This window comes from Aspergillus udagawae (genome assembly GCF_001078395.1).
Source record: "Aspergillus udagawae IFM 46973 DNA, scaffold_9, whole genome shotgun sequence".
Lineage (NCBI taxonomy): Eukaryota > Fungi > Ascomycota > Eurotiomycetes > Eurotiales > Aspergillaceae > Aspergillus > Aspergillus udagawae.
Window position 1 is genome coordinate 629655 of NW_025091272.1, and position 12243 is coordinate 641897.

The window sequence follows — 12243 nt, forward strand, 5'->3', positions numbered from 1 at the left end:
TTATGTACTAGGTTGATCATTGAAGCCTCGATAGGGCTGTGTAGAGGCGGTAGAACTTTCCTTGCGATTTACCGGATCTAGGTAGTCTAATCATGCAGGTGATTTTAGTAGCTTAGCACCCAAAGAAAATTGTACTCATTTCAGTTCTCTTCATAGAAAAGACGTGTTTAAAAACACACCTATTAATGTGTAAGCAGAATAATTGCCTCCTTCCTTTTTCCCCTTTTAGGTTTGGCGATTACCTATTCATTAACTTCTTTTGACAGAGTTTGGTCACGATTTGCATTGCCTAGGGTGCCGGGCCGGAGTGGACCGCTGGTCCGCTGCGGGCCTTGTGGACCATGGATCATGAGCCTTGGGGTCTTAGCTCCTACTCCCTTACCGCGAGTTGGCGACTCTAAAGTCTCCTCTGTCACTCTAGTAGTTTTGGCCGAGAAGAGTAGTAAAAATCCGCAACTCATCAGCAGGACTGCTAATTACTCTAAACCTAATCAGGAATCAACCCTTTTGATGTCTCTCAATTCACGCTGGTTATGCATGTTTGTGATTGGACGAAGCGCAATTTATTACCTAGTTTTGTCTTGCATAGAGAAATAAATTGAAATCGATATACAGCCTTTGATTCGACCGCAGTATCTCTTCAAGTGTCGCCTCGTGACAAAGTACCATGCATCTTGTACTGTAGGTTTCCCTCTTTTTCGCTATTCCTTGACTTATCTGTGGCTCTAAATTGCGCACTACAACTTTCTTTTTTCGTTTCCCTCCCTCCTCTGATGAGGCGTCTCCCGTCCAACACGGATGACAGGCTTTTGGCAAAATATGCTTTGACTAATCATCACTCGAGGTGTCAAATCGTGGGATCGTGCTTTATTTGATGAGAATCTCAGAATGAAGATTTGTCATCCCTGGCCGTCAATGCAGGCGATCACGATCTGCCCTTCAAGGACTTTATTTGACACATACTATATGTTAATCGGGCGCCATCTTCTCATCTCCATCATTGACCATATAAGACATCTCATAATCTCAAAAGTCGCTCGAGTGACTGTCGCAAGATGAAGAATGAGGGAGACTCACAGCTTGACAACCCCAATGGCCTTATCTTGCTAATTGGTCCGGTCAGTTCATAATTTACGAGACTGTGAAGCAAAACCGTTGAGCCAGACCTTTATGATGATTTGTCTAGGGTCCTCGCTCTATCAGACTCACCTCTTCTTACTTGTTTTAGGTATGTCATGCGGATATTAGGTTCAGCGGTTTATCGATCCGCTCCCCGTCTGTCAACTTGTTCGTGGCTTGCATCTCGAGGCAATCGCTATCGAGTCATTTGAACCTACTTGGTACCTAGTCCAGAACCAGTGTCTTGACTCTCGTTCGACGACGATCTTTCTCAACTCGAACAGATGATCATCCGCTAGATAACACCGTGGAGTAACGCCATCATATGGCCTCGATGAAGCCGGTGAGCTTGTCGAATGAGATGATGAGGACATATGAACACATAACAGAAAGCAACGCCTCTCTCTTACTTTCACTATTTCTGTCGTTCTTGTCCGGAGTACTCCCAGGAAACCAATGGTGGCATGGTTCTCTACTGGCTTAAGGTAACTTTCGCTCCACTCTGGATCGGGTACCAAACCCCTTTCTGGTGATGCCTGGTACACTTAACCAAACGACTTAGTAGTAACTAGTAGTACTCCATAGCCTAAGCCAACCAGGCAAATACTTCGGCTGGTCAGCTGTTGTCAATCCATGCTCTTCGGCTTCGGTGTAACGACACCCATGCTGAGTTCCCTGCAGACAAGGAGGACATGAAACTGTAGGTTTCCATCAGATTCATAGGCTCATATGAACCTTTTTAGGTATCACACATGTTCCCAGAATCTCGACTATGCCTAACTTCGTTTAGAAATGAGGGAAAACCCGGACATGTCCTCAGTGTCATCGATACTAGGTAGATACAGTATCTTTACTTCATAAAACAGCGTCATACGAGACCGTACCAGCTTATCTTTACCTACCCTACCTAGCTGTATTCAGACCCAAGCAAGATCCCTGTCCCGCAATCTCAGCACTTACCAATCAAGAGCTGATTCCCCCATCATTTGCCCTTCAGCGAGATCATTTTGATAATTTATCTCCTTGTTAGCCTCCTGCCAATGGTCCAATCAACGACCAAGTCGTCGCATCTTTCTTTCTGTTCGCTATCTTTGTTTTCTCCGTCCTCGGCGATGCGTCAACAGTCCGTCGAATCATTTGAGTCTGCTCCTGGACTGGGTCTTGTCGGTCGTGCACCAAATCAAGCAGGAGCAGATGATATAGCTCACTCTACGTAGGAGCGCTCAGTAGGTAGTCGATCCGACTCTGCCTCACCTTACCTAGGACTAGGAGGTAGGTACCAAACCTATCCATCTAGGCCTGTCAAACCTGATAGGTAAAGGCAGGTCATAGAATTAGACAGGCACAGCAGTGTCAACAGCGGTAGGTTGACCTTCCTAACTATGTACTTGGCCATGGGCCGCAAGCATTATTCTGTTCGCAAGCAGAGAGTGAGGTTCAGAACATACCTAGGTAAGTAGCTGGGCTTCCTATTTGGTATTATTACCATCGCTGTTTTTCTTGATCAACCCTGTGCCTGTGCTTCGAGCCAGTTTCTCTTTTCCATAATTATTTATTATTTATATTTTTTATTTTTTATTTTCCATTATTTTATCCATCTTATTTTCCTTTTATTCGGATTTTTTTTTTTTTTTTTTTCCTCTGGTATTTTCCCCTCCAATTTTTAATTCCGCGTCCATGCCTCCCTCTCCCGCATGCTGCGGCAGCTGCGCACCACCCCTCCATTGATCTAGCTTGCCTTCTTCAACTCAGGACAAAGGAGTACTAGAAGAAAAGCCTGAATGTCCTTTTTTTTTTTTTCTTGTAGGTAGACATATCCCCATCTATACATATTGTCATCAACTTTTTTTTTAATTGTTTTTTTTTTCTTTTTTTTTTTTTTTTTTACCTGAATAGCTTCGGATGGCTTTGCGGGGATATACAGGTACTTGAAAGAATTAACCCTCGCGGGATTTGCTTGTTGCTGCTAGCATTCACTACCTATCAACCAGAAAGGGACCTACTACCTATCTAACCTTATGCCGCTACTACATACCTCTGTTCTTCAACTTTCGTAATTCACATATCGTCCTCTCTGAATGCCTTCGGATTGAGCATGCATCATCGTTTATCCTTTTGGCTGTGGATTGTCCCGTCTTTGCTTTTTCTCTGTGGACGATTGACCGATTTCCCCTCCTACACTGTTCTCTTCAGACTACTTTAGCGGCCAGCCCGGCCTGTTCCTGGTTGGTATCTCTTCTGACTGTACTGCCGAATCTCCTCCCCATAGCCCTGTACCCTCCACTTCTCCTCCAGATTCTCGCACCCTCGCTAGCTCTTCCTGACCATGGATACGGAGAGCTCCCATACACAAGAGAATGAATTTGCACAGTCACCCTGGATGGATATGGGGGCTTTCCAGCCGCCCTCTCAGAACTCGCCCCCAATGGATTACTCAGGGTTTGGGTATGGGGTAATGCCGCTGGACACCCCGTACGGTGTTTCGATACCTCCTCCATATGCATCATTACCCTTGACGATGCCCTCAAATACATGGCCCAGCATGCTCACGACTCAACCGCAATTCCCGGAGCAAGGCCTGGCGCCAATTCCCATCCCGGCATCCGCAACGCCAGTCACGCCGGTTCAACCGCCTCGCAAATCGTCCACCAGTGGCTCCACGCCTCGGAGGACTCTGACGGATGAGGATCGTCGGCGAATGTGTCTCTATCATGAAGAACACAAGACGGCTAAACAAACTGACATTGGAGGTAAGCTTGCTGCTTCTTTGTTGCGCAACAATGACCGAGCGGGACTGACGAAACAATAAACAGCCTTGTTTGGAGTAGAGAGGAGGTACAGTATACCAGTCTTTTCATTTCAACTCTGTTGTTGTACGGCATGTGGGTGACGTCTATTCTAACGCTTACTTTTACGTCCTAAAGTACTGTTTCCAAGGTGCTTCGTCAGAAGGAGAAGTATCTTAATCCTGACGAAGGAAGTCGGTCACCAATTAAGCGAGCCAAGGGACGAGTTCCCGACATTGAAAAAGCTCTGTCGAATTGGGTGAGAAACTATCAAAAGCAGGGTTATCCGCTGAGCGATGAAATGATCAGAGAAAAGGCTCTGTTTTTTGCTAGCACTTGTGGCAGTCCGGACGGCAAAGAAAAGGTCCTCACCCAAAGCTGGCTGGAGAAATTCAAGCTGAAGAACAACCTGATGGGCGCGAAGTCTCGGAAGAGCTCATTTGCGAAAAGCGATTCAGAGAGCCCCACACGTTTGACTATTGATTCTGCTCTAGCTTCTGCCGTGCAGTCCCCTACTGTGCTTTCTCCCACATCGCCCACCGGGTTTGCGTCGCCGTCACCGTTGTCTCCTATCATGAGCCCAGAGCACATGCGCAAGGAGCTTGCAAAGAGCCTAGATGAGCTTGCTGAGGAGTATCAGCACAAACACGCGAAAAGCACTACCTCGCTCGATACGACTTGCTCGCTTTCTGCCAGCTTGACTAGTCCCACGTCCACATTGGTATCGGAAAGTCCATTCACACCTGTCAGTCAGTCGCGCGGATGTCTCGCGGACGGCCAATCGAACAGGCCGCGAAGCCAGACGCTGCCAACAGGGACCGCCGACCCGGCCTTGATGTCCACAGTAGAATCCTCAGATCATTCACTTTCTAAAGCGGCTTTGCAGCAGTCATTGTCTATCTCGACCCTTGAGTCGCCTCTCGAGGACGAGCACACCTCGAAGAAGGGCCCAGGTCTCGATACATCATCCAATACCATCAAGCGCAATCGCAGCAACCCTGAGATCAAGGCAAAGTCCGTATACCCGCCCTCTTTTTCCAAATCGACGACTGTGTCACCAATTAGCTCCCCTGGATCTCCAACGCAGGATGAGGCACGAAGAGCTCTTGAGCTTGTGGTGTCCTATTTCGAGCACCAGCCAACGGGACTCGGCGCACAGGAGTTCGTAACCATTGGGAAATTGATGGAGAGACTCGAGCTCGCCAGGGCCCAGCAGACTGCTCTCCCGGGTGGTCTGGCTCGTATTGATGAACTTGAAGATGTTCCTCAACTGACCAAGAAACGAAGCATTCACAACCTGGTTTAAGCCGGTTTTCGAAATGGACTCCGACTGGAGCTCCCAGTTCGCAACATGCAACACGCGAAATTTCGCAGTCAACTTCAACTGTCACTATCTTATTTTCCCATTCTTGAGTTTTTACCTTTTCCCGTCATGACCGATCTTCCCCCATCCTCATTATATCCCCTTGTTTTATTTTCCTGGGCGGCTGTTTTGTATTTGAATTTTCGCACTACCCGTGTCATATTCAAATGACCTGTTTCATTAAGGCGCTCGACAGCAGTTGAGCTTTGAGAAAAGCTAACGGACGATACACTTATACGAGAGGGCAACCTCGGCTTCTACAACAATATATGCGGAGAGCGCAGCGAGTGCTCTATTTGTCGACGGACAGCATGGATATGGTGAACAGGACGGCTACCTACAGAGCTGGAGCTGGTAAAATCTGGATTTAATCATTTCTCGGTTATCACTTTCGCCTTGCATCATTGTGACTTCTCATTTCCTACCATTATTATCCACAGTTAAACTGGATCGCTCACGCGGGCTTGCATTCGATTCCCATCATTCCTTCCTCTTCTTACTTCAAATCATCATGCTTTATCAGATTCATGGGTTTCGGTTGGTACAGGACAGGGCTAATAGGTTCTTGGGCAACAAGGAACGGAACTTTATAAGGTCATCCACAGGTCATGGATCGTTGTTTCTCTTAACATGTCTGCTGTTTCCACGTCACTTTATCCACCTATCCTCATTGATTTCAGTTCTTTCAGTTCCATTGGGCTCTGATACCCCTAAGTTGTCCCTGTCAAATGACAAGTACGGTACCTTACCTTATTTATTGTGAGCAGTGGACTTGGTGTCCTGCCCTGCCTGCCACGCCTCGTCTGCTTTCCCCGCTGGCAACGCCACAATGCTGGTTGTGTGTGAGTCTGCAGACTTGACTACTGGCCCCTGTGCATCATCGAATTTGGGATTGGTCGATTGCGCCTGTGATTGTTCCGTACCTTATCATCTTTAATATGGACATGGGCTCATTGGCTCATCCTACTCCGTAGGTCCTGCCATTTCCGAACTACCCTACATGGACTGGCTGCCGAGAGAAGCTAAGCCTCGAGTCGCGGTATCATTAATATGCTCAGTATAATTGCTGAAAAGCCTTACAGTACAATAGCGGTATTGATATGTTGGCACAGTCAGGCCGTCGAGTATGGGGAAGAAAAAATTGGAAAGGTCTATGCCTCTGGACCTTGATCTGTGGCAAAGGCAATACCCCTGTCTTCCATGAGCTCCGCGATACTGTGGTCCGATAGCTCGGGGACAAGCTTCACGAGAACTGTTTCAATGATTGAATAGATCAGATGCTTGTTGCAATACTCGTCAGCGAAAAGGTCCAAAATATCACGCTCAATTGCTTGCAAGATGAGGGACACTTCAGTATCGTTGGGTGGAGTGGGTACAGGCGAAGATGCTCGGGAGGGTGGCTGCTGCGAGTCATCTCCCGTGGAGCCGTTAACAGTGGTCGGGCCAGAGGTATTGCCTGGAACACCAAAGAAGACCCGCGCGACTGGCTGAGGCACCAGGGACAGAATGCGTCTCGCGCATTCTCGCTTGATGGCAGCAATTTCTGGCGCAGAGGGCCCCTGGTTCTGAGCTAAGGATGGCGTTGGCGCTGAGGCAAGAGGTGCCGGCGTCCTGTCAGCATTACCAGGGGTGGCTGTATCACCAATAGGGCCTTGCTGTGTAGGTGTAGGGGGCCGCACGGACAATTGCGGAGGCTGCGGAGCCGGAGCCGATATTCGATTTACATCTGTCGCTTGGCTTGGACGGGCATTTGATGGGAATAGCGCTGCCCTGGATGCGCGAAGTAAGTTGGGCAACAAGGTGGGGGTGAGAATATGGTCCTGAATGGTCTCGTGGAGGAACCTGGGTGGAGAATAGCCCGAAAAAAAAATTCGGTCAGGGGTTAGCACTCATCAGACATGCAAATGAGAAAAGAAACATGAGGGATCAGGGATCGGATTGTTTAGGCGAAAAGAGCGCAGAGGGCCTCAAGAAAGCAGCGGTAAACCCAGACTGTGGAGAGGCGGTCGTATTCATCCGGGTATTTCCTTCGGACAGAGCACCTCGAAAAGGCAGAGTAAGTGGACGTCAATCAAGTCGAAAGTGACCATTTGTAAGGTTGCATGAGTGGAGAGCTAATAAGATCGCCTTGACTAGGGCCCGCAAATGGTAGCAGAGGAGCTTGGGCCGGTTATCGGGGCCGGTCTCAATGCTGAAGATGACGAGAATCTGATGGGATGGAGGGAGACCAGATTGGCATCTGTTGATGCGTATCATTCAGAGAGAAGACGGCAAGGCAGGCGTTCCCAGAGCGGATTTTACAGGCACGTTTAAACCCAACCGACCCAATGCCACAGTGACCTCGGCCGGGATTAATGAGATTTGAAATACTGCTGGAGAGGATTGCACTGATTGGCCCTGAGATGAAAAAGAAAAGGGGGTTGGTCTCGCCCTATCCATGCAAAAGTCCAAACGTTGCATGGCATTTTAGTCAACACTGTCAAAGATCGTCACAAATCATGGTGAGTATCGTGCCTCTTGGCGTCAGTTGGAGAACGCAAGGCTTGAGGAGCACCCAATTGCTGCAGGGATGTTGGTTTAATTCGAAAATTGGGGTTGTTCCGGCGACACCATGGCAACCTGCGATTCAAATCAACAAGTAGGATTCTCCTTTCTTGTATCCTTTCTTCCGCTTTGGTTTTCTTTCTCTTCTCTTCTCCGACCGTGTAGTCACGACTCCTTTAACCTGGCATCGGATTTGCATGGAACGACTCGAAATTGAGCGGCACGGAAAGGGCCGGCCCAGGCCATCTCTCAACTACGACAGCCATGACAGTGCGTAGTGGATAGATGAGAGATTGACAGGGGAATCCGAATTTGACACACCTTCGGCCTCTCCGAGCCAGCCACCAATCGGGGAGAAGGGGGATCACCAGGTCCCAAGATGACGACCGCCATGTAAGCCCAGAAAAGCAAAAACGCCATGCCTGATGATGGCATTCTTTTCAAGGTCGGAAACTTGATTCTCCTCCTCATTTGTATGATTGGAGGACATTGAAAAGCGATTACAACCATAGGCTGATTCATAGGAGATCAGTCGGTCGGTAATGACAATACGGGTGTCGTAAGAAACCCATACGCGCTGGTCACCGTTCGTAATGACAATACGGCCAGGCATGGAGGTCGTCTATCGCAGGGCCCATGCGGTAGAGGAGCTGGCGCATCCACCAGTAGCGGATCAAGTGACCGATGCAATATGCGAGCAATGCAACTCCATTACTCCACTGTATCCTTCATCCCGCTGGGGCCCTCAAGTCTTGAAACGCTCTGCCGATGAAGGAGACGCCAACGTAGATCATGGTTCGAAGATCGAATGGCACAGCTTCTCCACAGTCTATAGTCCACACCCACTCTGCTAGAGCCCAAAAATCGTAATGGAACGGCTCGTGACTGAATATCTCGCCCTCATAGCTGCTGGATGATGAACGGCACATGGGGAAGAGTGGGAGGTATGTAAAAGCTAACGAGATTGCGTTACTCACCTGTCAACGACACTGCCGGCCTCGCCAAACTTGCCCGGTCCCGCCAAAGACAAATATTGGAAAAGCGAGAGAAATCCTGCCAGCCATGGCATTCTCCGAGGAATATCCAGCATTTGCGAAACCATACTATAGATCCGATAATTGAGAATAGGGCGCTTCGTCGATATGCCGCTCATGGGAGCCAATTTCTCACTCTCGAAATTTCCTGGCGTTGTAGCAGCTGACGAAACATGCGCTTTGGCATTTGTCATCACGCGAAAGAGTCCCATCACGATGAATTGAAGAGCAATATAGGTTAGATACAGATATTGCAGGATATTCCAGAGCCATGCTGGTCCAAAAGAGTGAATCTGAGAAGACGAGTGGTCGAGCTTGGAAGCTTCATTGATATCGAGCAGGCCGAACTTGTGTAGGCGATCTTGCTGGTGATTGTCTGCCGTGTCTTCCTCACGTTCATCACGTCGTTCTGCAGTCGACAGGAGCTTGGTGGTAGTCTCCCACAAGAACCATCCTTGACACATCTTTCCGCTGACTGCGTTCCCAAGTATTAAATCTGCTAGTATGTCACCGATAATGGTCCGTAGAGGTACATTTTCCAAATCCTCCGTCGGGAGGAGGACAGCCAACATCCCATGGACCAGCAATTGCCGGTATATTGCCTCGCTCTCGCGTTGCTTCGCAATAGTCTGCATATCAGAGGGATTCGGAATTGGTGAAAGACTCGGATGTGGATGTAAGGCATGGTACGTCTCGCGAACAGAGGGAGAGAGTCCGGATAGTGTGCTTTCATCGCGGGCCAGCCTGTACGCTAGAAAGTAATTTCGCGCGTGAGTATAGATGACCGGCCAGCTGCCATAGGGAGATAATAAATTTCTCACAGATTATATGCGCCTCTATCAGACCAGGAATCTCATCCAAGATCAACTGTGCAATGTCAGTTTCACGCAACCTCTGCTCAAGAGCACGAGTACAGTGCGCGATCACTTGAATGACTTCCTTGACAAGGTTCTGATCCGATGTGATTTTCGAATACCATGAGAAGACGAATTCCTTGATGATTACGGCGATCAAAGCATACAGTTGAAGATCAACTTCATTTGAACTCGTCAAAGGAGGTAACAGTTCTTCCAATGGTTGTGGGGTTGAAGCACCTCCGCTTTGATTGCCCGCCTGCGGACAAAGAACGCGTCTTATCAATGCAACAGTTGCCTTGTCACTGGTCGCGCTAACTGGCTCATCGCGACTGACATTCTTTGATGATCGAGTTCGGCGTCGAAGTTGAGGAGGTGCCTGCAAAACGGACGAGTCTTTGAACGCGACTGGCTTGGAGCTAGAAGTAGTAGGCACGGCCTTGAGATGTGAAAGCGGAGTAAGACCCGGCTGAACAGATTCGCTGGTCATTTCATTCCAGTAATAACATGAGAAGGGCGAAATCACATTCAAGATCTTATGGAGAGGTATAGCAGGGTAGAATTAAAAAGGTACTTTCAGCCTCAGATCGAGACTGTCACCACCAGTGATGTTGACAATCCGACGATGAACAGCCATGCAGGTAGAAGTGTAGAGGCTTCTCAGCTCCAATCACAATGACGCGCAGCTCCACATTCTGCTTCCCCAATATGGAAGTAGGGTTCAGGGCTATGAGATTGGCGGGTGATTGGGCTCCCGATAAGACAACAAAGCCCCCTTTATCTGCGGTTCCCCGCACCTTATCAAGGCATAGCATCAAGGCATTCGCATTTCGCAGTCAACAAAAACTACGTGGATTTTTGAGACAAGCAAAGTCTCCTGACCATTCTGCATTGTCCTTGCGAATTTCAAGAATGGCACCCTCCCTTGATAGTCCAATTCCCTTATGGTTGGATTGTGATCCTGGTCCGTAATCTTCATCTATACTTGCCATGGCCACATCGTTGCTGACCAGTTGACCCCAGGACACGATGTAAGTGCTGAACGCTGAAACGCGACATTCCTATAGGTTGCATGAGCAATTCTGGCTAATGATGAAATGTGGCAGGATGCATTCGCGATTCTGCTCGCTGCGCATCACCCGTCCTTGTATCTCTTAGGAATTACAACAGTCCACGGCAACTCCTCTCTCGAGAATACGACGACTAACGCTCTAAGAGTCCTCGAAGCTATCGGTCGTCCAGATGTTCCTGTCTATGCCGGCAGCAGGAAGCCTTTTTGCCGGCCTGCAGTTCACGCTCCAGACATTCATGGTACGGTCCACGACCCCTCCCCTTCTGTACTTGCGCCAGTAGTAATACGATTGCTGCAACGGGATACTAAGGGTTGACGTCGTAATGTAATACAGGCGACTCCGGACTCGATGGAACTGATTTGTTGCCGAAAGCAACTAGGCTTCCTGTGATAGACACAAACCCTATTGTCGCAATGCGTGATGCTCTCATGGCACAGCCAAAGGGAACGGCTTGGGTTATCGCAACCGGCGCCTTGACCAACGTTGGCTTGCTCTTCGCAACATTTCCCGAAGTAGCGGCTCATATTCAGGGTCTTAGCATCATGGGCGGTGCTATTGGAGGAGGCTTCACAGATGCTCCCTTGAGCCGACTATCGGGGGAACATGAAAGAATTGGCAATACGACACCCTGGGCAGAGTTCAATATTTACGTGAGTATATCCGTATCGTGTGTGATTTCCGGGTAATTTATAACATCGTGTTCGGTCAACAGTGTGATCCTGAGGCCTCCAAGTCTATTTTCAGCAATCCTACCCTGGCACCGAAGACAACAATGATCGGGTTGGATTTGACTCACCAAGTTCTTGCTTCTCGCAGTGTGCAAAACCGCATTCTCCATGGATCCATTGATCCGACCCAAACGCCCTCGGTCCTCAGGAGAATGATGCACGCCCTGCTTGTCTTCTTTGCTCAGACCTACGACACCGTCTTCGGCTTGTCGTCCGGCCCTCCGCTTCACGATCCGCTCGCGGTGGCCGTCGCTATCTCAAACCTTAACCCGACCTTTGCGAAAAAGCATCCCGACAAGGCCTTGAAGTTCAATGACAAGAATGGTGAGCGGTTTGCTGTCGACGTGGTCACCGATGGCATCCATTCCATGAACGTGTTGGAGACTGGTCAGCTAGGCCGTACACTAGCTACTCCAATGGGCGGACACGGAGTAGCTATCCCCAGAGGAGTAGACCTGGAGGCCTTTTGGGGTTTGATCTTGGATTGCCTTGAGCGCGCCGATGAATGCAACGCTGCGCGAAAGTCATGATGATGTACGAGTTGCGCAATACTAACCTTTGTCTTTAGAACATGAGAAAGGTATATAGACCCCCTGGCAAGTATTAGACTAATGGTGATAGAGGATTTTTATTTGAGTACGGGGATTTGCCGTGCGAAGTTCTCCCGTGCTGATGACAAGAAGGCTACAATATTCTCGCTTGCATCGGCTCACATCATGTATTTGTCATTTCCATTAGTCTA

General features: G+C 48.8%; 3 protein-coding genes across 3 annotated transcripts; 2 read left to right on the forward strand and 1 right to left on the reverse strand.

Moving 5' to 3' along the window:
* Window positions 1-3445: 3445 nt before the first annotated feature.
* Window positions 3446-5211, forward strand: Aud_010463 (uncharacterized protein; the record flags this gene model as incomplete). Its single annotated transcript, XM_043295303.1, has 3 exons — window positions 3446-3869; window positions 3933-3954; window positions 4044-5211. The coding sequence occupies 3 exons, from the start codon at window positions 3446-3448 to the stop codon at window positions 5209-5211; spliced, it is 1614 nt and encodes a 537-aa protein (XP_043151238.1).
* Window positions 5212-6419: 1208 nt separating this feature from the next.
* On the reverse strand, window positions 6420-10190 carry Aud_010464 (uncharacterized protein; the record flags this gene model as incomplete). Its single annotated transcript, XM_043295304.1, has 3 exons — window positions 6420-7110; window positions 8790-9597; window positions 9668-10190. The coding sequence occupies 3 exons, from the start codon at window positions 10188-10190 to the stop codon at window positions 6420-6422; spliced, it is 2022 nt and encodes a 673-aa protein (XP_043151239.1).
* A 422-nt stretch (window positions 10191-10612) lies between these two features.
* Aud_010465 (uridine-cytidine N-ribohydrolase) lies at window positions 10613-12031 on the forward strand (the record flags this gene model as incomplete). Its single annotated transcript, XM_043295305.1, has 5 exons — window positions 10613-10664; window positions 10724-10731; window positions 10807-11011; window positions 11107-11423; window positions 11486-12031. The coding sequence occupies 5 exons, from the start codon at window positions 10613-10615 to the stop codon at window positions 12029-12031; spliced, it is 1128 nt and encodes a 375-aa protein (XP_043151240.1).
* Window positions 12032-12243: the final 212 nt, after the last annotated feature.